General features: G+C 40.6%; 1 protein-coding gene across 1 annotated transcript; it reads right to left on the reverse strand.

The window, feature by feature from the left end:
• Positions 1-9874: 9874 nt before the first annotated feature.
• On the reverse strand, positions 9875-12390 carry LOC145157767 (uncharacterized). Its single transcript, XM_079076764.1, has 3 exons — positions 11430-12390; positions 10713-11333; positions 9875-10239 (listed from the first exon to the last, which is right to left on the reverse strand). The coding sequence occupies exons 1-3, from the start codon at positions 12388-12390 to the stop codon at positions 9875-9877; spliced, it is 1947 nt and encodes a 648-aa protein (XP_078932890.1).
• Between the last annotated feature and the right edge of the window lie 14622 nt (positions 12391-27012).

The following is a 27012-nucleotide window of genomic DNA, read 5'->3' on the forward strand; positions in this document are numbered from 1 at the left end:
CGTTGCGAGTCTCCATCACCAACGAACACATGATTTCTTCTTCTTCAGTCTATCAGCGCTACGTTTTGGAGATCTTCGGGGTGTCCTTCCCGATTGATTTGATTCTGATTCCCATGGGGGAAGCATGTGTGATTGTGGGTATCGACTGGTTAAGTCGCTTCAGTGCCATGATCGACTGCGAGGGTCAGTGGGTGGTAGTTCGAACCCCAAGTCGGGGAGAACTGGTTATCTACGGCAAGGGCACCAGAGTGGGTTCGGAGGTTTGGTCAGCTGTCAGGGCTCGGTAGTATATTCAACACGAATGTGCGGGTTACATAGCATACGTGGTGGATACGCGGGTTAGGGATGAGGGTTCGGTTTCGGACATTCCGGTTGTCAGAGAGTTCGTGGACGTGTTTCCAGAGGAGTTACCCAGATTGCCTCTGGAGAGGCAGGTCATGTTCAGGATCGACCTAGTGCCAGGTGCTGCCCCTATCTCCAAGGCGTCGTACCGATTGGTACCAGTAGAGATGCAGGAGATGTCATCTCAGCTGCAGGAGTTGCTAGGCAAGCAGTTCATTCGTCCGAGCAGTTCTCCGTGGGGAGCACCGATTCTCTTCGTGAAGAAGAAATAAGGTTCACACCGCATGTGCATTGACTACCGGGAGTTGAACAAGTTGACGTTGAAGAACCGTTATCCACTACCATGGATTGATGGTCTCTTTGATCAGCTGTAGGGAGCATCTTGGTTCTCTAATATAGAGTTGAGGTCAGGATACCATCAGGTCAGGGTACGAGAGGAGGACGTAGATAAGACCGCGTTCTGGACTTGTTATGCACACTACGAGTTTGTGGTGATGCCGTCGGGCTCACGAACGCGCCAGCTATATTTATGGACCTAATGAATCGGGTATGCAGACCGATGCTTGATCGCTGAGTCATTGTGTTTATAGATGACATCTTGGTGTATTCCAAGACCAGAGAGCAGTACGATGAGCATCTTCGGGAGCTATTGGGAGTCTTGAGGCGAGAACAGATGTATGCCAAGTTCTCGAAGTGCGAGTTTTGGTTACGAGAGGTTCAGTTCCTTGGATATCTCGTTAACCAGGAGGGGATTTTGGTCGATCCGAAAAAGATCGAGGTCGTTATGTAGTGGGAGGTCCCTAAATCTCCCTCGAATATATGGAGCTTCTTGGGATTGGCAGGGTACTATCGAAGATTCATACAGGATTTCTCCAAGATTGCAGTACCCCTCACTCGTCTGACGATGAAGGGGGTGGATTTTCGGTGGGGCCATGAGCAGCAGAGGGCATTTGAGACCCTTAGACAACGACTTTGCGAGGCTCCAGTCTTTACTCTACCGGAAGGAGTTGAGGATTTTGTAGTGTTCTGTGATGCATCCATCACGGGACTGGGAGCGGTCCTCATGCAGAGGGGACGACTAATAGCCTACGCATCGTGACAGTTGAAGCTGCATGAAACAAGATACCCCACGCACGATTTGGAGTTGGGAGCAGTGGTATTCGCTCTCAAGATTCGGAGACATTATCTCTACGGGGTCTGTTGTACCATATACACGGACCACAAGAGTTTGAGACATATCATGGATCATCCGAACCTGAACATGAGGCAGCGCAGGTGGCTGGACATAGTCAAGGATTATGACTGTGAGATTCTTTACCATCTGGGTAAAGCGAACGTTGTGGCGGACGCCCTGAGCTGCAAGTCGGCTGGATCTTCTACTCCAGCGACATGTATGAGGATATCAGTGTATTCTCCACTTGTGAGCTTGATCAGGGAAGCTCAGGCTGAGGGTGTACGGTAGGAGATCGGGAAGCTTGAGAGGATCAGGGGCGAGATCACCCGATTTGTGCAAGATAGTCGGGGATTGTTGACCCGTTGCGGCCGGGTATGGGTTCCGATGATTGGTGGGTTCCGACAGATTGTACTGGAGGAGGCTCATAAGTCTCTCTTCTCTATTCACCCGGGGGCCACCAAGATGTATCAGGATCTGAGTTTGAGTTACTGGTGGCCATGCATGAAGCGAGAGATCGCTTGGTACGTTGAGAGGTACTTGACATGCAGGATGGTCAAGGCCGAGCACCAGAGGCTGCATTGCAAGCTCCAGCCTCTCGATATTCCCATGTAAAAATGGGAGAAGATCACGACGGACTTCATCACCAAATTGTTGAGAACGACAAAGGGTTTCGATGCTATATGGGTCATCGTGGATCGATTGACCAAGAGTGCCCACTTTCTGCCCATTCGGGAGAGCTCATCGGCCGAGAAGCTTGTCGATGTGTATATACGTGAGATCGTCGCTCGCCATGGGGTTCCGGTCTCTATCGTTTCAGACCGTGATGTTCGGTTCACCTCCCGTTTCTGGCAGAAGTTCCACGAGGAACTGGACACACGGCTGCATTTCAGTACAGCTTATCATCCGTAGACAGACGGCCAGAGCGAGCGGATCGTTCAGAACCTCGAGGATATGTTGAGGGTCTGCGTTAATGATTTTGGTGGGAGCTGGGACTCCTACCTACCCCTTGCAGAGTTCTCCTACAACAACAACTATCACTCTAGTATAGGTGGTGGTTTTCAAGGCCAACACAATAAATACCCTAAATATTACACACTAAAATAATGTATAGTGGCAAAGTGATCGTATCCACGGAGATTGGTTCAATTTAAATCTCTATGTAAATCACTTGTTCAAGTACTTGTAAAACAAAAATAAAAGTAAAATAAGGGTGGGGGGTTTAGTTCTTTTTGATTGGTTGACAAAATTAAGACTAGCTAGAATGTAAATATGACAAGTAAACAAGTAAAAGATTTGATTAAATTCAATGAAGTGAAATTGGTTGATTTTGGGTACACCACATGGATGACATGGTTGACTTATCATTAGACTTAATGTAATAATACTTGTGAATTGGTTTAACTTGGCTATAGCAATTCATAAGCACAAATTGCCTCAACTCTTCTTGGATATTAAAATGGCTAGAGGAGCTCTTAACACATTTCCTTAATTAAAGTCACAAAATCAATGAAGCATAAAATCTTGTGAAAATCAATTAGCTTTAAGTTCTAAGAGTTACCAAGTCCAAAAGATAATCAAATGCTTACATTATCATTATGGAGGAGACATTTCCATGGTTTAAATAAAATGAAAACAAACATATAAACCATTTGTTGCTTACTAATTTAAGAGTCCATTACTTAACCAAGAAATTAGTCAACAAAAACAAGCATTCATTCATCCAAGCTCATGATCAAAGATGAATACGCACAACAAGATGTTTAACTAGAAAACATTTCCATAAACTTCAAACACAAGATAATAATAAGTCTTCAAAGCAACTAATCATCCATGGGTTAAACCCTAATCAACCAAATGAAAGTTTAGCCAAGCATGGCCAAAGTAAGAGAAATGCAATATAGTTTAGTGGTACCAAACATTGTTCTAGTTGTAAGATGGAAAGAAATTACACTAATCTTCAAATCTTCCAAAGCCTTCTTGAGAGAAAATGGTGTGTGTTCTTCAAGTGATGATAATGAAAAATGCTCCAAAACTCCAACAGATAAGGTTCATTTCCGGATTCAAAAAGTTGCACAAAAGCTACCCACCAACTTTCCACAAGTAGAGTCAACAAGTCAAAACTCGGAATCAAGTCAGCACAAATCACGCGGACCGCGTATGGGTCGATGCGGACCTCGTGGGTCACGCTGAATGTGGGACTTGGGCCATTTAACATACAATCTAGCCCAATCTTCTCATTCACACTTCAGACCACATGCATAACTCTTTAGAGCCCATTTGCGCCATTCCAAAGCCACCAATGATTAATCCAATGCTCCTTCAATCTTCCGTAACTCAATTCCGCGTCGCCTCATCATCATTCTCGCTCAAAAATTTAGTCCAAATTGATTTCTTGTTTATGCACGCACCAAGCTCAATCGCACCACCTCAAGTCCACAAGCAAACCGCAAGCCTCCATAAGTCCCTCACTCCTTCCAGGCCTCCAATGACAAACAATCTTCGATAATTCCTGCAAATAAGCTCAAAAGACTGGAAAGCACTCGGTAAAGGAGAAAAATAACAAAAAGAGAAAATATGCATGAAGATTGACTAAAATGAGATGGTTTTAACTTAAAAGTAAACTATGGAAAGAAGTAATAAAATGAAGCTATCAAATCACCCCAAGCTTGAACCTTACTTGTCCTCAAGTAAGACAAGACTAAAATGAACTTGGGACTACCCTAAAAATAAAAAGAATGGACAGAAACATGGAACCTGTTCAACATTAGTCAACATGATCAGAATTAATCTCGCTGTTATATCACAACTTTTTCATCCGATGATAATGGGACCATAAACCACAGCCAGGACAACTCCTCTAGGTGAGTAAGGAGGGATGGTTAGTCGCAGCCTCAATGGAACATGCATACAATGAAGAACATCTGTAGTAGGGAGAAAGAAGCTGGATGGGCTCGGGTGGAGCTCTTCTTTAAGTGTACACTCTGATCTCACGTCTGCCGGTTTCTCTCATGTGTAACTAGGTTTAATCGCTCGGGCACCGTTGTAGGAATCGGTTCACTTTGTGTTGGCCCAAACCTCCCGTAGTATCCGACTCGACAGTCTCCCTAACATCACCAATTTGCAAAAAACAACTCGATCTATATACAATAAAACAAGCCTATATAAATGAATATCAAACGCCGGGTGACCAAGATGTTGGAAAATTTTGTTCAATAATTGAACCGGTCACCCTTCTCAGATTGTTGCAGCTGGAAATTTGTCTGCCATTTTTGTTTTTGTTTTTATTATTATTTTTTTTTATCTCTTTTTTTTTAACTAGAAAACCCCTTTGACTCAAAGTTTGGTTCCCAAAAGTGTGTAAGTGGAGCCGGAAGGGTAGTAATATAATCTGAATGGTCTAAGTGTGAAAATGACCATGTGTGGAGCATAAAGATGTAATGTAAGCTCCTTTTCAAACTTGCAATTTTTCAAAAATAAAGAAAATGCCCTAATGTGGGCTAAAAGACACTCTAAAATCCTAAAAAAAATCGCGAAAAGATATGGTGATGTAAAGAGACCAGATATGGATTCTACTTGGGGACAAGCACCAGTGCTTCATCTTAACCGTTCAAACATGATCAAGTGTGATCCTCTCGGCGGTAGTGACCGCAAGGCTAAGACATCCATTGCTATAGTATATCCTACAGTTGTTAGTATTGTATGCATAATTCTTCATGAAAACTACCTGGCCATGATCACTTACCCCTTTAAGCTACCAGCATCTTATCCCAACTATGAAATCCTAAACTGCAGCTAGTGGTCCCGGTTCGATGGGTGAGGTAGCAACAAGATCCTGGACCAATAATGATACAATAACTGTGAACCTGTTCCATGGCATCCAAGGGAGGTGAGAATAAACAGACAACAAAAATGCATGAATGCTAATGCCCTAAGCTAAATGCCATGCAAAAATAAAAGTGAAAAAGAAGAAAATAAAATCTTTTTGGAGGTTTATAATAAAAATGAATGCAATTTATACTAAAATGCTTTGCAACCTAATTAAAATGCATGATAAATTAAAAAGAAAAGGGAATACCCCACCCCAAGCTTAGAAATAAGCATTGTCCTCAATGCTTGGGGCGAGGCGAAAGTACCTAAACCGGGGGGTCGGGAGGAGGGTATGGGTATTGGGGGTAGGGGTAAGGGTAAGCTGGAGGGGGATAAGGGTGGGTGGGGGAGGGTATGGATAGGGAGGTGGAAGTGGGACGTTTTGGAAATGGTTTTGGGATTGGTGCCACCCCCACATATGGTGCATCTGCTGGGACATGATTTGGTTGGAGACGCAAAGAGTCTCGAACCGTTTGGCAAAATTGGGGGGAAGCGGGTAATATCCGAGAGGTACTTGGGGTTGGGCGTGATGTGGACCATGGGTGGGCTCATCGCTGGGCTCGTCTTCCACATGCATCTCGTCATCATCTTAATCCTGGAGCACATCCTCATTGACTGACTGAGTGATGGTCCTCGCGAGTCTCCACTGAGTGCGATCGTGGAAGGTGAAGTTGATGACTCGTGGGTCGGGAAGAATGAGATATCCGACCCCTTGAGGACAATACCATGTGAAGCTGTTCCTGTTCCTGCGACGGATGTGGTGCATGTTTATGACAGCGCGCTTATCCAAAAGATTTTTATTGTCAACAGGCTGGTATTCGTCTGGGAGCTCGATGTCAAGACCGCGAGCCAAAAGGGTGACAAATCCCCCAATGCAAATATCACCGGATGTTTTGGTTCTCATGAGTGCGCATTTATGGAAAAAGAACGAAGCAAAGTCTGTGATTGGTGGATTTTCACGTCGCGTCATGCACCAAAGGAAGAAGAGCTTATTTTTTGTGACTTGGCCGACTTCTTTGCAGGAAAAAACCGTACACACCAAGATGCGATGGGCAATGCGGAAGCACGGGTGAATGATGGATGTTGCTTTATCCCGACCGGCACATGAAAAGATACCCCCGGTGATTTCCGTCCAAAAGGTCTCATGATTGAACTCAGCAAGTAAGACGTCGAAAAGTGTGGATGTGTTTAAAGAAGGCAAGCCCAAGATGTCGTTTATTATTGCAAAATCGATGTACCTTCGGTCCCCTAGAAGTTGGAATGCGGCTTTTCTTTTTTCGCTATCGTATCCGCAATCGGCAAGAAACTCTCTAGTAGGGAGCTCGTAAGTGTGTGCCATGAGATTGAGAAGGTTTTCCCACCCAATGTTACGGAACAATTGGGTGACCCCTTCAAGAACCCCTAATGAGATAAGCGTGGGTTTGCACACGAACTTGGTGGATGCAACCTTCGTAGGCAGGCTTTTCATGTAGTTTTCAGCCGCTCTGGCATCCCAAAATCTTGGAATGTCGGGCGCATCATTTTGATTTCTAGCTGGGGCTTTGCCTCGGGCAGCAGCCGGGCGCTTCCTAGTTGTGGACATGGTCTACCTGCATGAAAAATAACCACTACACGAACCATAATCTCAACAAACGATATTTCAATCCAAATCACCAACCGACTCCCTATGGACTTCTAAACCAGTTCAACAATCAAAGCAAGAAATAATTCCTAAACTCATTTGATGCAATAGAATATGAATTGTTGTTCAGAGACATGCATATTGTTCAATTAAAATAAAGGAAAGAAAGTACCCGTTTTTGTTGAAAGTTCAAAATATGCGCGCAAAAAAAAATCGGGATTTGAAAATCTTGCAACTCTCCACCTCAAGCTTTAAGCTTTGTTTAAAATCCCGTGAGGAGAACTTTACCACGAAAACCCGAGGAATCAGGCAATGGCTTGAAATTCCGGCGACATTTTTCGGCGAGCTTTGAGAGATATTTTTGGTGGGGTTTATAGCCTTGTCCAAGAGGAGCACAATGGTGGTGTTGGAATCGCGAGAGGTGGCCGGAGTTGGCCGTAAAATGGCCGGAAAGTGGTGGTGGCGCCCGAAGTTACAGCAACAGATCGGACCGGTTTTTTGGTGGGGTTTGTAGAGCTCGGAAATTGGTGAAGAATGGCGGTGGTCTCACAAAATTCCGACCGGCGGTTTGACGGGAAACTGAGTTTTAGTGGTGGAGATGGAGCTGCTCTAATGGAGGTTAGGGGAAAGGAAGAAGAAGAAGTGGGAAGGAAGAAGGGCCGGCTGCGGGTTTAGGGGTATTAAGTTGTGGTCAAACCTGGTCAAAACGCGGTCAACGATAGTCAACATCTCACGCGGACGCGGACGCGAGTACACGCGGTCCGCATAAATAAACCTCGAACTATTCTGTCTTGCATCATTTACACGCGGACGAACTGGAGATGATACGCGGTCTGTTTTAATAACCCACACAGACGTACTTGCGAGTACACGCGGTCCGCGTGAGTAAGCCTGAATTCCTTCTGTCTTCTGAAAATGGACGCGGACAGTTTAGGGGACCACACGCGGTCCATTTGTTTATTAACGCGGACGGCCCTTGGAGTACACGCGGACCGCGTGAGTTCTGTTGTCATTTTTCTCAATTTTTACTCTTTGACCAATACGAACACCGGTTCTTCAAATCCAACATTCTTTTACTGCAAGAAGGAAGAAGAACAGATGTTAAATGCAGAAATGGTCTATCTACGACACTTATTCGGAACTAGAAAAGATGAAAACTTTAAGTTTTCCAAAAATGCCCCTCTTTAACGTCTTTGGCGAGACGTGCTTCCCTTTTGATTTCAGTACACCGGGGCATCCAATTGGATGATATCTAGGACATTTGCGTTAAAACCTTCATAAAAAGGTTTCAAACGATGCCCATTAACTTTAAAGATTTGCCCCGTTTCTTCACTTTGGATCTCAACCGCTCCGTGCTCAAAGACTTTTAACACAACAAATGAACCTATCCATCTTGACCTTAACTTTCCAGGAAATAATTTCAATCGCGAATGGTAAAGCAAAACCCTATGTCCCGGCTCGAAATGCTTGCGGGTAATGGACTTGTCATGGAAAAGCTTTGTCCTCTCCTTGTAAATTCTTGAGTTTTCATAGGAGTCATTTCTCAACTCCTCCAACTCTTGAAGTTGAAGCTTCCTTTGCCTTCCCGCCTCATCAATATTGTAATTACATTACTTGACCGCCCAAAATGCATGGTGCTCTAATTCGACGGGAAGATGACAAGGTTTTCCAAAAACCAACCTAAATGGAGACATTCATATCGGGGTCTTGTAAGCGGTCCGATAGGCCCATAAGGCATCATCAAGCCTTATGCTCCAATCTTTCCTTGAGGGGTTAAGAATACTCTTCACCTCGCGATTCGAAACTTCCGCTTGACCGTTCGTTTGAGGGTGGTAGGCGGTAGAGACACGATGGGTCACGTTGTAGTTTTTCAGCAAGGCCTCCATCATCTTATTGCAAAAATGCGTCCCTCGATCACTAATCAAAGCCCTAGGCACACCAAACCTCACAAAAACATTAGACTTCAAAAACTCGATAACCGTTTTGGCATCGTCCAATCGTGTAGCTTTGTCTTAAACCAACTTAGAAACATAGTCAACCGCGAGCAAGATGTAAACGTTGCCAAACGAAACGGGGAATGGGCCCATGAAATCAATCCCCCATACGTCAAAAACTTCACAAACAAGGATTGGATTTTGTGGCATTTGATTTTTATGTGAAATGTTTCCCGTCGTTTGGCACCGTTCACAACTTTTGCAAAACAAGTAACAATCGCGTGACATGGTTGGCCAAAATAGTCCACACTCAAGGACCTTTCTCAAGGTCCGGCTAGGTCCGAAGTGTCCCCCACAAGCAAGTTCATGACAAAATTGTAAAATGGATTGATGCTCTTGTTGGGGCACACATCGCCTAATAATTTGATCGGGACAATGTTTCCACAAATAAGGTTCATCCTACACATAGTATTTTGCATCACTTTTGAGCTTGTCTTTTTGAGCACGTGTGAATGTGTTGGGATACCTTTTCGTGACCAAAAAGTTAACGATATCGGCATACCAAGGAGTAGATTGAGTAAGGGAAAAGAGATGCTCATCCGGAAACTCGTCCCGCAAAAGGAGAGGAGTTTCATTTGAAGTGATCCGGCTTAGGTGATCGACAACAAGATTCTCAGATCCACTCTTGTCCCGGATTTCCAAATCAAATTCTTGTAACAATAAAATCCAATGGATGAGTCTAGGCTTTGCAACTTTCTTCGTCATCAAGTACTTAAGAGCTGCATGATCCGAATACACAATGACCTTGGTACCAAGTAGGTATTGTATAAATTTCTCCAAGGCGAACACTATGGCCAGTAGTTCCTTCTCCGTAGTAGAGTAGTTGCTTTGAGCATTGTCTAGTGTTCTTGATGCATAGTAGATCACATGGGAGGCTCATCCATTCTTTTGACCCAAAACGGCGCCTATTGCATAGTTGCTTGCATCACACATGATCTCAAAGGGGAGATCCCAATTTGGTGCTTGCATGATGGGGGCGGATGTTAGCAACTCTTTGAGCTTGTCGAAAGCTTCTTTGCACGCCTCAGTGAACTCGAAATCAACATCCTTTTGCAAGAGTTGGCACATTGGTCTTGTTATCTTTGAAAAATCTTTAATGAATCTCCGGTAGAAACCTGCATGGCCCAAGAAAGAACGAACTTCCCGAACACAAGTCGGGTAAGGTATGCTTTGAATAACATCTATCTTGGCCTTATCTACCTCAATTCCTTTCTTTGACACAATATGACCCAAAATAAGACCTTGACTCACCATAAAATGACATTTTTCAAAATTTAAAACCAAATTTGTTTCAATACATCTTTTCAAAATTTTGGTGAGATTGGTCAAGCACTCTTGAAAGGAGTTGCCATATACCGTAAAATCGTCCATAAAAACCTCAATTATGTTTTTTCGACATATTCGGAAAAGATACTAACCATGCAACGTTGGAAAGTGGCCGGGCCGTTACATAATCCGAATGGCATTCTCCGGTATGCAAAAGTGCCAAATGGACATGTAAATGTTGTCTTTTCTTGGTCTTCCGGTGCCACCGGGATTTGGTGAAAACCGGAATCCCCGTCGAGACAACAATAGTGTGATTTCCTGACCAACCTTTCTAACATTTGGTCAATGAAAGGTAATGGGAAATGATCTTTTCTTGTGCTTGCATTGAGTTTGCGGTAGTCAATACATACTCTCCACCCGTTTTGCACACGGGTGGGAACCATCATACCTTTGTTGTTCTCGACCACCGTGATCCCCGTCTTCTTCAACACGACTTGAACCGGGCTCACCCACTTGCTATCCGAGATTGGATAGATCATTCCCGCATCTAAGAGCTTCAAAATCTCTTTCTTGACCACTTCCATCATTGGCAGATTCAACCTTCTTTGCGCGTCTCTACTTGGATTGCATTCATCCTCCATTAGAATTTTGTGCATGCAAGTGGAGGGGCTCAACCCTTTGATATCTGCAATCGTCCAACCCATGGCTTCTTTATGCTCCCTAAACACCTTGAAGAGTTGCTCTTCTTCACATTCGGTTAAGTGAGTTGAAATGATGACCGGAAGAGTCTCGTTGTTTCCTAAGTAAGCATACTTCAAATGTTGAGGAAGGACCTTCAATTCTAATTCCGGAGGTTGAACAAGGGAGGGTGGTAATCTTGTGTGAGTTTGAGGTAATTCAATTTGCTTCACACTAAATTGAGTGGTCTTCTTGATCTCCAAATTGTTAACCAATCTTTCAACTTCGGGGTCTAGTGAGTAGAGCTTCAACTTCTTGGCTAACTTTCCACAATCAAACCCTTTGCTCAAAACCATCTCCAACGTGTCACCATTAGACAACTCGAACAACTCTTGGGTTAGTGGTTCAATAACATCAACAAAACACAAGGATGAAACATCACTAGGATATCTCATAGCATCACAAATGTTAAAACTTATTGTTTCACCATCAAACTCCATTGTTAAGCTTCCCGCATATACATCAATCTTCGTTCTAGCCATCTTCAAGAATGATCTCCCAAGTAAAATTATACCCGATTTTGAGGACACTTGTTCATCTAGATCAATGACATAGAAATCTGCCGGGAAGACCAGTTGGTTTACTTGCACTAGGACATCTTCCAAAACACCTCTAGGAAAGACACTTGATTTATCCGCAAGAGAGATTATGACATCAGTTTCACTTAAAGGTCCAACATTCAATGATTCATACACCGAATAGGGCATGACATTAATAGAAGCACCAAGGTCAAGCATGGCACTACTAAAAGTGACATCTCCTATCTTGCAAGGAACCGTAAACATTCCCGGATCTTTGCACTTAGGTGGAAGCTTCCTTTTTAAAACCGTGGATATGTTTTCATTCATTGAAATTTTCTCATTTCCCTTCAACTTCCTCTTATTGGTACAAAGTTCTTTCAAAAACTTTGCATATCTCGGGATTTGCTTGATTGCATCAAGTAGAGGGATGTTTACTTCCACCTTTCGGAAGGTGTCCAAAATCTCCTTCTCCTCCATTTTCTTCTTCGAAGTTGCAATTCGGGAGGGGAATGGTGGTTGAGTGGCTATTGGAGTCACTAGAGGGGTTGTCTTCTTTGGGGCTCCGGCTTGTGCATCATTCTTGACTATAGATTCTTCAATGGGAATGACTTCTATTTCTTCCTCTTCATACCTTGGCTTCTTCTTTGAACTACTTTCCCTAGTTTGTTTGCCACTTCTCAAAGTCAGCACATTGACATTTGGGTTCTTTTCGGTTTGAGAAGCCAATTTCCCACGGGACTCCAACTTGCTTATGGATGTAACTATATCTCCCATTTGTGCTTCAAGGTTGGAGATACTAGTTCTTATCTCTTTTTGGAATTGTTGGGTACTAGTGGCTAGGGATTTGACAATGTCATCAAGGGACATTACGGAGCTACTTGGTTGGGATTGAGGAGGTTGTTGGTGGTGTGGAGGGTGTGGTTTGGATTGATAGTGTGGTTGTGGATGTTGGTAATGAGGTTGTGGTGGTGGATAGGAAGGTCTAACCAATGCATTTTGAGGCAATTGTCTTGGGATTGTAGCTCATGTTGGGATTTGGCTTCCAAATTGAATTGTAAGCATTTTGGTAACTGGATGGCTTGTTGTGGTAATTTTGGAACTCTCCCGTGGCATTTACATGTTCCGCATCTTCTTGAAGAATGGGACACATATCCGTAGGATGTCCCATTGTTGCACAGATCCCACAAACCATCACTTGTGGAGTTTGTCCCATGGCTAGCTTTTGCACAACGGAGGTTAGATCTTTGATTTGAGACTCGACGTTCGATGTTCCCACTTCATTGACTCTGTGTTGTGTGTCTCTTTTCATATCTTGGCGCGGGCCAAAGTGTTGGGAATTCGCGGCTATGGTGTTGAAAATTTGTCTTGTTTGTTGTGGAGTTTTACTAAAGACATCACCACCACTTGAGGCATCAACTAGTCTTCTCTCCATCGGTAACAATCCCTCATAGAAGTGTTGAATGAGGAGTTGTTCCGGAATTTGGTGTTTTGGGAAACTATAACACAAATTGTTGAACCTCTCTCAATAATCATGAAAAGTCTCATTTTGACCTTGGCGAATTCCACAAATCTCATTTCTAAGACTTGAGACTCTTGAAGCGGGATAGAACTTATCAAGAAAACTCTTGCCATGTCGGTCCATGAGTTGATCGAGCCCGGGGGAAGATAGAATACCCAATCCTTTGCTCTATCGGCCAATGAAAAGGGGAATGCCCTTAGCTTGATTTGGTCATAGGTTGACCCTTTGTGGCTTCATGCTAGTTCAAATAATGTGGAACATCTTCAAATGCTTATGTGGGTCTTCATTCTCCAATCCATGAAAAGTTGGGAGGTGATGGACTAAACTTGACTTCAATTCCGAACCTCCTTCCAAAACCGGGTAATTGATACTGGTTGGAGTTTGTGTAACATCGGTTTCCATCATTTGCTTCAAAGTTCTTTCGGGAGCTTCTTCTCCGTCTGCCATTGCAATTGGTTCAATAATGGGTGGATTTTGTTGTAGAGGTGGTGTTTCAGGAATTTCTTGGCGAGGGTCGGGACTTGAATCGGGTTCCGTGTCACTTGATGAAGCGGGTTCAACCTCCGGATCCCCGTGAGGAGTAGAAGTTTGACCACGTTCAATTCGCTTTTCCTTCGCCAAACGCCTTGCTTTTTTTTCAATTTCTGGATTGTAAATCAAGTCACCTGTACGCTGAGATCTGGGCATAGAGAAACAAATTGATTAAAAATAAACCAACCCCGGCAACGACGCCAAAATTTGGTGGTTGTCGAGCCCAACAAAATAAATACCCTAAATATTACACACTAAAATAGTGTATAGTGGCAAAGGGATCGTATCCACGGAGATTGGTTCAATTTAAATCTCTATCTAAATCACTTGTTCAAGTACTTGTAAAACAAAAATAAAAGTAAAATAAGGGGGGGTTTAGTTCTTTTTGATTGGTTGACAAAATTAATACTAGCTAGAATGTAAATATGACAAGTAAACAAGTAAAAGATTTGATTAAATTCAATGAAGCGAAATTGGTTGATTTTGGGTACACCACATGGATGACATGGTTGATTTATCATTAGATTTAATGGATTAATACTTGTGAATTGGTTTAACTTGGCTATAGCAATTCATAAGCACAAATTGCCTCAACTCTTCTTGGATATTAAAATGGCTAGAGGAGCTCTTAACACATTTCCTTAATTAAAGTCACAAAGTCAATGAAGCATAAAATCTTGTGAAAATCAATTAGCTTTAAGTTCTAAGAGTTACCAAGTCCAAAAGATAATCAAATGCTTACATTATCATTATGGAGGAGACATTTCCATGGTTTAAATGAAATGAAAACAAACATATAAACCATTTGTTGCTTACTAATTTGAGAGTCCATTACTTAACCAAGAAATTAGTCAACAAAAACAAGAATTCATTCATCCAAGCTCATGATCAAAGATGAATAACCACAACAAGATGTTTAACTAGAAAACATTTCCATAAACTTCAAACACAAGATAATAATAAGTCTTCAAAGCAACTAATCATCCATGGGTTAAACCCTAATCAACCAAATGAAAGTTTAGCCAAGCATGGCCAAAGTAAGAGAAATGCAATATAGTTTAGTGGTACCAAACATTGTTCTAGTTGCAAGATGGAAAGAAATTACACTAATCTTCAAAAATCTTCAAATCTTCCAAAGCCTTCTTGAGAGAAAATGGTGTGTGTTCTTTAAGTGATGATAATGAAAAATGCTCCAAAACTCCAGCAGATAAGGTTCATTTCCGGATTCAAAAAGTTGCACAAAAGCTACCCACCAACTTTCCACAAGTAGAGTCAACAAGTCAAAACTCGGAATCAAGTCAGCACAATTCACGCGGACCGCGTGGGTCACGCTGAATGTGGGACTTGGGCCATTTAACATACAATCTAGCCCAATCTTCTCATTCACACTTCAGCCCACATGCGTAAATCTTTAGATCCCATTTGCGCCATTCCAAAGCCTCCAATGATTGATCCAATGCTCCTTCAATCTTCCGTAACTCGATTCGTGTCGCCTCATCATCATTCTCGCTCAAAAATTTAGTCCAAATTGATTTCTTGTTTATGCACGCAGCAAGCTCAATCGCACCACCTCAAGTCCACAAGCAAACCGCAAGCCTCCATAAGTCCCGAACTCCTTCCACGCCTCCAATGACAAACAATCTTCGATAATTCCTGCAAATAAGCTCAAAAGACTGGAAAGCACCCGATAAAGGAGAAAAATTACAAAAAGAGAAAATATGCATGAAGATTGACTAAAATGAGATGGTTTTAACTTAAAAATAAACTACGGAAAGAAGTAATAAAACGAAGCTACCAATAGGTGCTCCACCTTATGAGCCGTTGTATGGACATAGATGTCGTACCCCAGTCTGTTGGGGAGAGGTTTGTCACAGGGTGATGGGTTAGACCTAGGTGGTTCTGCAGACTACCGAGATGATTCAGCAGATCAGGCAGCGGTTGCAAACCGCACAGACTCGGCAGAAGAATTACATCGACCGGCACCGATCTGAGTTGGAGTTTCAGGTCGGTGATATGGTACTACTGAAGGTCTCACCTTGGAAGGTGTGATTCGCTTCTGGAAGATGGGGAAATTAGGGCCCCCATACATCCGACCATTTAGGATCATTGCCAGGGTTAGTAAGATGACGATGCAGTGGTGTCATTAGAAGATACATCACTTTCCACGTTTCATAGTTACGGAAGTGCATATTAGATGACGATGCAGTGGTGTCATTAGAAGATACATAGGTTGATGAGCGCCTGAATTACATGGAGAGACTAGTGGCCATTCGGGAGAGGAAAGTGATGGTTCTACGAAAGAAGGAGGTACCTTTGGTAAAGGTACAATGGGAGTATCGGAGGGGATCCGAGTGGACTTGGGAGCCAGAGGCAGAAATGTGGGAGCATTACCCAGAGTTGTTCACCGCTGCAGACTTCGAGGACGAAGTCTAGCTTAACTGGGGGAGAATTGTAACATCCCGACTCCCAGGTACAATTTAAAAGCTTTTATATTCATATTATTATGGAAACTCGACGAGTATGAGGACCAAACTCATCGTGTAGAACCTGGTCAGCCCGCGTGGATTTTACAATCTACTCGACGAGTTAGAGGACCACAACTCGACGAGTGGAGGCGTTGTGCATGGAAACCCTAATTTTTAGGGATTGCTCCCTATTTAAAGGACCTTAAGTCCTCCTTCCAGCCTCCTTACCACCTTTTGAAGTCCATAAGGAAACCCTATTCGATCTAACCCGTATTTTGAGTGTGTGTGAGGCTAAAAGTGTGTTTTTGGTGCATTTGTTGAAGAAGCTTGAAGGTTGAGAAGCTTGGAACGAGAACGAGCTTGTAGATCCCGCATCTACATCGTCTTGGGTTTCATTTGAAGGTAAAAAGTCATTACCTTGACTTCTCATTGCTTAGATCTCCCCTTATGAAAGAAAATGATCATTTCTAGTAAAAAATGGAGTCACTTTCGGATTTAAGCTTGTCATAAGGGCATGGTTTTAAATCAGGACTGCTCTAGGCCCTTATGGACATAAAGCCTCAAGCTTTATGAAGCTTTGGCCCTCCTCCATGTCTAAAACATTTTCCTAAGACTAGTTATGAGTGTTTTAGCTTCTTGGAGCCTTGCATCCACATAAAGTTAGCAACTTTACGTGGTAACTATACCCTAGGAGGCTAGATCTACAGTTCGGAGCCTTGGTTTAGCTTAAAAGCGTCTGAATGAGAAAAGGGCTGAAAGAACTCGACGAGTTGCATATTCGACTCGACGAGTTAGATGAGGGTTTCCCGCTTTCTGGATTCTGCATGAACTCCGCGAGTGAGGAATATAACTCGACGAGTTGATTAGGGTTTACCCGTCTTTTGGACACTGCATGGACTCGACGACTTGTTAGAAAACTCGGCGAGTTGGCTCGGGTTTTTGGTCTCTGAGTTCTAAAGAAACTCGACGAGTTGCTAGATGCACTCGACGAGTTGGGTCAACAAGGGCTGTTAACCAAGACTATTCACTTTGACGAAGGTTGATCGAGTTGACCTTGAGGGAATTTTGGTTATTTGGGTCTAGTTAGAATTGGTCCCATGATGATTGTAGGTGTTTGAGTTTGGAGCTGTGTTTGGGGAGTTTGACATCATCATCTAGTGCTACTCGTGAGGTGAGTTTTCCTCACTATATTCAAGGGTCTAAGGCACCAAGGCTGGCCCTTTAGATTGTTATCCTGTTTTTTATTGTTATGATCTGTTAGATCGGTAACCTAGTAGATAGGATGTTTCTATGTGATTATGATCTGTTAGATCGGTATCCTGGTAGACAGGATGTTGCTTTGCTTAGTGATCTGTAGATCAGCTGGACTGTCTATAGACTGTTATGTCATTATTTGATATGTGTGCACATGGTTGATTGGTGGTTGAGGTATCTCCTTTGTGCATGAGCCAACAGACCTGGGCATTCCAATCTGATGGCTTTGGGCCAAGAGTATTCCATCCTGATGATGATTGGACTCATAGTATGTGGTCATTCCAACCCGATGGTGGTGGGCCAAGGGTATACAATCCCGAGGATAATTAGACCCATAATATGTTGGCATTCCAACCCGATGGTTGAGGGCCTGGGGCATTCCAACCCGGTGGTTGATTGGGCTAATAGTATGTTGTTATTGTATATGTGTTATATGTTGTGCGGGTATTTTGGGGGAACTCACTAAGCTTCAGGCTTATAGTTTTTTATTTTGTTTCAGGTACTTCATATGATCGCGGGAAGGTGAATGCGTGATTGTACACCTCCTCATGTTTTATGATTTTGATTTCTGGGATACTCTGATATGAAACTATTTTGAAAACACTTTGTAATAATTAATGGTTTTTGAATGGTTGTAAAAGTTTTAAATTGGCTTGAATTTTATGGATGTTACATTCCACCACTGTCTTATTTCTTATCTCTATGATCCCATTCTGTTGTGGGGAGAATGGTTTCGTGACGTGCTGCCTTAGGCCCCTTGCCTCACAAAATGTGGTGAATTCTTTAGATATGAACTCACCAGCTCGGTCTGTTCTAACCGTTTTAATTCTTTCACCTATTTCATTTTCCACAAGGGTATAGAATTTCTTGAATATATCAAAGGTTTCATCCTTTGTCTTCATTAGATAGATCCACATTAAGTGACTAAAGTCATCATCAAAGAATAGAAAATACATATTCTCTGATGGCATGGTAGGTGTAATGGGACCAAAAAAGATCTTCGTGAACTAATTCGAGTCTCCTGCTTACTCTGTACGTTACTTGTAGTGGGTATAATGTCCATGATTGTTTTCCAGCCAAGCACCATTTACATGGACGAGATGCATTGATGATTTGTTGCAGTCCATGGATAATTTTATTCTACAACATTAGTTTAAGGGAACTGAACTTGACATGCCCTAACCTTGCATGCCATAACAAATCTTGTTGCAGGCCTTCTCCTAACAAGAATTACACCTTTACTTATTCTAGTGCAATTTTGTATAACCTATTTACTGATCATTTTACTTTCATGATTAATCTTCCAGTTTGATCATGGAACTATAGGAATGACCCAAGCATCGGAATTTTATCACCAATTCATGCCAGTTGACCCAAACTTATGATGTTGTTGCATAAGCTTGGGATGCAATGCACCTCACTCAACAATCTTTGTTCTCTGTTCTTGCACTGGAAGAGAATCAACCCTTTTCCTTCCAGCCTCACCTTTGACTCATCTCCAAATTGAATATATCCCTTTATCGTCATGTTTATCTCACATAATTTCCTTTCTCTCCGGTCATGTGATTGTTAGCCCTATTATCTAGGTACCATATGTTGCATACGAGTGATTCATCTTTGTTTTTCTTAGTTTTGGAGTCACCCGCTTTTCATTCAAGTATACCTCCTCATGCACTTCTCCATTCTTTTATGAGGATAATAGTAGAGCAGGTTCATGGTCATCGTTTCTCTGCATAAAATTGGCTTCCTGATATCTTTCTTTACGTGGGTTCTTGCACTCAACAACATTATGACCTAGTTCTTGGCATTTGTAACACAACACTATGATTTTGTCTCAGCTTGTCCTATTATGCCCTCCATCATGACTTAAATGAAATTATCCACCATGGTGACCCCCACCGTTTGAATTACTTCTCCACCGGCCTTTCTCACATCCATGCGAATTGGGAATTTGTTGTCTGGTGTCCCGTTGTGATGTTTTCGAACTTCATCTTTCTTCTTCTTTGTTTTATCAAGCCACTCCTAATCTGTCAGAAGTAACTTTACTTTGTTGGAATCACTTTGAACTCGTACCTTTTCCTCATGTACTTTCAGCCTTCCTATGACTTCTTCAACAGTCATACTTTCTAAATTTGCAAATTGCTATATATGGTAGATGCAATTCGTACAAATTTGTTTGGTACTGCTCGGAGTAGCTTCTTGACCACATACGCCTCTTCTATCTAATCACCCAAAGCATGAATTTTGCTAACTATGTTTGTAACTTTAACCGAGAACTCATCCAACGTTTTGTTCTCCTTCATGCTCATCATTTCGAGTGTAGTATTCAACGTCTAAACCCTTGCCGTCTTCACACGATTAACTCCTAAATACATGGTTTTTAGGGTTTCTCATGCCTCCTGTGTTGTCTACTTCTACACCAACGATAAGATCATATCTTCTGGAATACCCTAGTACATAGCTGCCATTGCCATCTTGTCTTTTCGAACTTCAACAACTATATTTGCTACTCTTGATTCAACAGCTTCCCAAAGACTTTGAGCCTGCATGAATACTCTCATTTTTATTGCCCATGTTTCATAATTCGTTCATGATATCATTGGATACTGAAGAGTCATTTTTCTATCTTTTTCTATCCTCTTGTTTCTATCACCCATGTTTGTGTAACGGGGTTGGTACTTGGGCATATACCAGATTCCCTCTGATGCCACTTGAAAGCACCAAGTCAGGTGTTGTGGTTTTCTGTAAAAAAATAATGCAAAAACAAAGTGAAATAGTGGATTAACTACAAGTGTGTTTTTGGGGCATTTTTCTTCTGTATTTTATTTAAAAAAAGTAAATAAAATTGCATCCTACTTATCATATTGTTCAACTAGAAATGTGGAAACACTAAACCACTTGTTTACTAGGTCCTAAGAGAAAGGGAAAATGGCCAACATTGCCTTTGAAAACGTCTTACATTAATAAAAAACAAGAAAAAAACATAAATAATCCTCACCCTTTTTGGATTATACCAACAATGAATGTGGCAAAATCATACAACAAAGCACGTGATCTCTTAAATATCTTATGGGTATTAAAATTGTTTTGGTTTTGGATTAATTAAATTAAATCCTCTTATGAGTGGTCTGAATTAAAGAATATGTGTGCATGGAAAGTAAAAGTTGCAGTGAACTAAGAAAAATCTCTAGAATTCTACACATTGGTTGGAGTAAGTCTTCAAGGAAAAGAAGAAATGGACAAAAGTCACAAGCTACTCACTTATGCTTATGACAAATGATATGGGCTAGTAAGGTAAAAGTAAATGTCATATACAAGATGTCGAGTTGTGGACTGCAAATCATGGTTATAACTGTTGGAAATGACTGAGCAAGTAAATGGGAAAGAAGTATAGTTCTCATCTACAAGTGAAATAAGAAGCTAGTGGTAATGTGAAAGTTGTGCATCGGAGGTGCAGTCTTTACCTATTACTGTGTTACAAATGAATGGAAGTATTCATGTGGAATCAGCTGTTAAAAAAACAAATAAAACAATGTTATGTGGAACAGTGCAACAGTAGGATATTCTTAGCAAAAGTAGAAGGAAAGTGAATTTCATTAAAAAGATGGTTACTATCGAAGACAAACTATTTTCTATGAGTTCTGACTTCTGATAAAACACTACAAGAAACAATGCCTTTAGCGGCGACACAACCCTTTAGCAGCGACTCTACCATTTGTCGTCGCTAAAGGGTCGTGTCGCCTGTAATTGTGTCGCCGCTAAAGGCATCTCACCCGAATCTGGATTTACCCTCTCTGATAGATCTCAACCGTTCGATCGAGTATCTAATCCAACGGTTGGGGTCTCTTATTTGCACAAACCTAGTACCGGTGACATTTGTGTCGCCGCTAAAAGTCTAAAATGTCGCCGCTAATAGTGATCTAAAAAATGACGCGGTACCCTTCCCTCCAGATAGTCGCCGTTGTTGCCTTGTGTCGCCGGTAAAGACCAAATTGTCTCCGCTAAAGGCTTCCGCATATAAAAAAACGCACGCAATCTGCTCATTTGCTTCCTGTTTTCTTTCCATGTCTTCCTGTTTCCTGTTGCTACGCTGCTGCTCTTCCAATCGGTCCCCGATTTTACTATTGATTATTGATTCCAACAACTTATCTCCCCACATTGTATGACATTAGGGATCAAGGGTGGTTTGGGCTTCCTGTGACGCGATTTCTAGCTCCATTTCGGGAAGAAAGGTGAGTTTAAGTTCTTATATCTCTTTGTCTTTGTATGTTAACTTTGATTTCTAGTTGCATTTGATGATAAATTGCAAATTATTTTCCAATTTCTTTGTTTTTGGTAGTGTTGTCTTTTGGTTTACGGGTGAGGGTATTTTCGGGTGAAGACCAATTTGTCCGGCAACAAATTCGTTGATTTCCGCCACTACAGGTTCTATTATTTCAATTTATTGTGAAATTTGAGTTTAATTGCAAGCTATGTGTAGTTGTATCTATTATTTTAATTTCTCATATAATTAAATGTTTATTTATACTTAATTGTTACTCACTATTGGGAGTTACATAATCGGTTAGTCGAAGAGCTGTTAGAAAAAACCCAAGGTGAAAGTGAGCACTTAGGAGAGCGACGTGGCCATATCAGAGGCATCGGCCGTAAACCTTCTGGTCTCCCGCCGATTCCACAACCATCGCAACCATCACCACAACCATCACAACCATCAAAAGTAAAACAATCTACTTTGGTTTTTTGTGGTGATTATTTGCAAAAAGTTTTGGTAATTAAGATTTTGTCCTAAGTGCGAGAAATAGCAATATAGTTTGGTTTTTTGTCTTAGTTTAAAAATAGCAATCTACTTTTGCATCATAAAATGCATGTTAATTTGGTAATTTTGGTTTTGTGGTGATTATTTGCTAAAAGCATTGATAAATGGGTTTTTGTCCCAAGTGCAAGAAATAGCAATGTACTTTGGTTTTTTGTCTTAGTTTAAAAATAACAGTCTACTTTGGCATCATAAAATGCATGTTGATTTGGTAATTTTGGTTTTGTGGTGATTATTTGCTAAAAACTTTGGTAATTAGATTTTTGTCCATAGTGTAAAAAATAACAACGTACTTTGGTTTTTTGTCTTAGTTTAAACATAACAATCTACTTTAGCATCATAAAGTGCATGTTGATTTGGTAATTTTGGTTTGTGGTGATTATTTGCTAAAGCGTTGGTAATTAGGAATTTGTCCCAAGTGCAAGAAATAGCAATGTACTTTGGTTTTTTGTCTTAGTTTAAAAATAACAGTCTACTTTGGCATCATAAAATGCATGTTGATTTGGTAATTTTGGTTTTTGTTGGATTAATGTCTAAGTCCATAACTATAATTGGTATGTACTTGACCCGATTGGCATGGTCCATTCTGGTTGCATGGCATCAAAACAATTTGGATAGACTTTTGTGAGAAAAGGATATTTATGATTTCTTAATATATTATAAGTTCTAATATATTAATATGAAATCATATTATTTAATTAGTATTGATCAAGAATTAATTTGGAATTAATTTTGTGATCAAAAGGAGACTAATTAAATATATGGGGATTGATTGTGTAAATCATTCATTCTTATATATGTGGGCTTATGATCCATAGTTCTTCATGTTGGGCTAAACCCATGGAGTAACCCATGGATACTCCATGGAGGTTTTAACCCATGGAACATGGAGAATATGGAAAGACAAGAGTTACATGGTGTAACCCTAATAGCCACCATATATAAGGACCCCATGGCTCAAGAAATTGGCACTAGTGTGTGTACACATGAGGGCTAGCCGATTTGAGCATAAGAACCTTTTCTCTCAAGTTATTCCAAGTTGTTGGTGATGTTGTGTGAACCATTTGAGGTGTCACACTTGAGGCACTAGGCTCTTAAGCTCCAAGGAATCGAGCTACAACAAAGAGGTATGTAATTCTACTAGAATTTATATAATATATACTTCATATTATGCTAGTTAGATCAATACCTTGGAAAATTGATATTTGCATGTATAATAGAGAAAACATAGATCCAAGGTATTTAGGGTTGCATGTACACCTTAGGAGTGTTAGAATGCTCAAAACCCTTCAGTGGTATCAGAGCCTAGGCTTGTTTTCAATTATACTTGATACAAACTGCTGAAAAAGCTGAAAAAAATCGATTTTGTGGCTGTCTGGGCACTGGACTCGCCGAGTCCACTGATGAACTCGCTGAGTCCATGAAAAATTCATCTTACTCGTCGAGTAGGTTCATACACTCGACGAGTAGGAGCCCCTGACAGCATATTTTCGAGTTTTTTGGCTGGAATTGGACTATGAACATTACCCTAAGCTGTTTTTGAACTTTTAAACCTGTTTTTGATGTGGTAATGTTCATGCTAATCCAATTTCAAAGATAATGGTCATAATTTCAAGATTTGTATTAGTTTTATGTTCATGCTAATTTCTTGAAGATTGATGATTTGAATTATCTTGTTCTTATGAGTTAGCTTAGATTAATAGAAAAGTTATGAGATAATGTGTTTTCAATCCATATTGATCTAAAAGTTATTCATAAAATGTTTTTTTTTGTAACTTGTCCTCAAGTTATATGAAAAGTCACATTTATGATTTTTAAACACTCATAAGATTTCCATAAGTTATGAAGGTGAAGAGTCTCATTTTTAAATGCTTTAAAGTCTTCCATAACTTGTCCTCAAGTTATGGAACTTGAAAAGTTTTTTCATTAAAACTACTTTAAACACATAAGTTATGGAATTGAAAAGTTTTGTAGTCTTCAAAACTTGCCCTCAAGTTTTGGAATTTGTAAAGTTTCCCCATGAATACTTTAATTCCAAGTTAATCCCTTAGAGTTTTAAAAGTTAAAATTCAACCCTTATAATTTATAGTATTATAAGTTATTAATATATATATATATATATATATATATATATATATGTATAAGAGCAAGCCAGTCTTACCGTTAGTAGGCCTCATTCACGAAGCCGGTCTATAAGGGGGGTATAAGGTTGTTGCCTATAAAATGGCAACTTAATGGGTGTCCACTCTCACCCACCGCTTCCTTGACTGGTGGAGGGTCGTTAGCCGAACGGGTAGGACAAGGACTAGAATTCTCCCTTCATTAAAAGTATTAATGATAAATACTAAGTAACTAAACTATTATAAATTCCCAATCTTAGTTACTTAGGAAAATGTGAATTTGGTGCTAACCCATGAAATTACACTTTGTACCTTGCTTAAGTCGTTAGTGGAGCGCGTGTGGTTAACCAGCACACTAACCTGGATTTAACAAGGTAGGCAAAGGGTAACTTAATGTTTATCATATTATCGATGGAGCGCGTGTGGTTAACCGGCACATCGATTGAGGGGTAAATATTAAGGGTACCAAGTATATTTGCATGGTTATTCACACCTTGATTTGTGATCCTCGGCATCACAGTCACAAAATTTGAGAGGGCACAATCGAGATTGAAACATGCCATTGAAAAGTTCAATGAATCTCAAAAGATCTAGGAGTTTCAAATCCAACTAAAACCTAATATTCCTATTTCGTTTTTCATGGTGGAAACTGGTGAATCGTCATTCGCCTACCTTCAAATATTCTATAGCTTGGATTACGGCATCCCTCTTCCAAGTTATAAAATATTATGGTTGGTCCTAGCCTAAATATTTCATATTGGGTGTTATATTAAGGACTATAAATCAACTATCTTGAATATCTCCCAAAATATGTCTGGTTCAGACATTTATGATCTTCCCAAAACTCTTGGAACAAGCCTTCCTAATGAAGATGATGTACCGGAAATCATTCTTCACTCCCTCCACCTCCTCCAATTATTCTCCCTAACCCACAAGTTCAAGGTCACTCAAGCCCTATTGGCAAGCAAGGTCTATGTGTGCTCACATCTTGGAGATGAAGTCACATATTGACAAGCCTGGACATTTGGGTGTCAAAGTCTTGAGAAAGTTGGTTGTTCAATCACCTTCTAAGTCTCATAGTGAGTGTCCTTTGGGACTACTATGTAAAAGACTATGACATGACCCTTAATGATCTTATCTATTTGCTTGGTGCTGCTGAATCAGCAATGATTTGGAGCACTGGTAGAGCAAATTTGATTAAGAAGATCAACTTCCCAGACTTCAATGGACATTGACAATTGGTAACATTGGATATCCAGAAAATCTTTCTCTTCCGAATGGAAAGGGATCGGCCATAGTCAACTCGGTTGACCAAGTGGTAAAGATAATGGCTAAATCTGAGATAGTCCCATGTACCATTCCCAAAGGGTCCATATGTGTCTATTGCCAAAGGAAGGGGCATTGGTTGCAAAGCTCCCCTAACTACCTGAAAGATCTGAGAGAAAGTCTAGTCAAAAGTTTGACTCTGCTTCAGGTAAGTCCACTATCTAACTCACTTAAGTTCCTATTTGAATATTCTTAATACATTTTGATGTATGGCAGGATCAAGCAAAGGGAAGGGAACTTAAAGAAAGAGTATGTTGAATCTGATCGCGGAGATGGTTTTCAATCGCATGGTTCGAAGATCGGATTCTTATGCTACTACTTAGAGAGTTATGATAGATTGCTAGGAAATATGTAATAGCATAGTTTCCATTTAAAGTTGCATTGTAAGGAAAGTTTTTTTTTTCCGCATTTGATAAATAAATAAAATTTTGTTTTATTTTATGTCCTTGCAATGGCACTTATGGAAAATTGATGTTTGTATATTTCTAGCAATAATGGAAATATGAATTTGATTCTTTCATTTGTGATAGTGTCTAAATTTACCAAATAAGGAAAGATTCTCATCACCCAAGTTTTCAGGTGGATAGATACTTGGAATCATACAAGTTGTATAGTATGATGAATGAGAATTTTCACATTTGGAAAATTAAGACTAATTCCTTGACTAAGGGATTGAGTACACATTCTTGTGCACTGGTCAAGTCGACCACAAAAGATCGATAAGACTATTCGTCATGGTTTACTAGAGTTTAGTAAATATGGTTATACTTACCAGTTTAAGTATAATTCTGAAACATTGGAAAAGTCGATGTATGGCAGAACGAATGAGAAGAATCAAATTAGGCAGAAAGATAAAAGTTTCTCAAATCTGAAAAGATGGGAGAGTACTTTAGTATCATGTTTTATGATAATCTTAATGATTGTGAGACCATATCACAATTTATCATCTAAGGACATCTTAGTGCATTCCTATGGCTAAGAAGAGGAATCGTGAATTGTTGAAATGGTTAAATCAAGAAGATGAGTCATACTTGGTTCCAAAAACAATTCTTAGAGTCATACTCCAAGATTGTAACTTGAGTGACATATCTTAAAGAAGGTTTATTAACACTTGTCAAATGTAAGAGTAAAATGTGTTCTACTCTTGTACATTTGAAATTGGTAAGTTGTGATGTTTAGGATAAAACAAAGACTAACTAAGGCCAATTGTGTGAAGTGTTTGTCTTGATAAAGAATCGGCACTATCTCTTGAACATTTGGCAAGAGAGTCTTATATGTCAAGAGGACAGTGGGAGTCTAAAAGATCTTGAAAGAGTCTAATCAAGAATAAAATATGTAGTTTATCACTAGCACACGACTTGAGGTTTATAACCTATCGTGTTGACATATTCCTATTTCTGTGCCCGTTCTAGTTAAAGTTGGCTTTGCATATGAGTTATGAGATTTCTCAATTGGTTGCAT

This window comes from Lactuca virosa, chromosome 2, assembly GCF_052849685.1.
Source record: "Lactuca virosa cultivar CGN04683 chromosome 2, Lactuca_virosa_CGN04683_v6, whole genome shotgun sequence".
Classification (NCBI taxonomy): domain Eukaryota; kingdom Viridiplantae; phylum Streptophyta; class Magnoliopsida; order Asterales; family Asteraceae; genus Lactuca; species Lactuca virosa.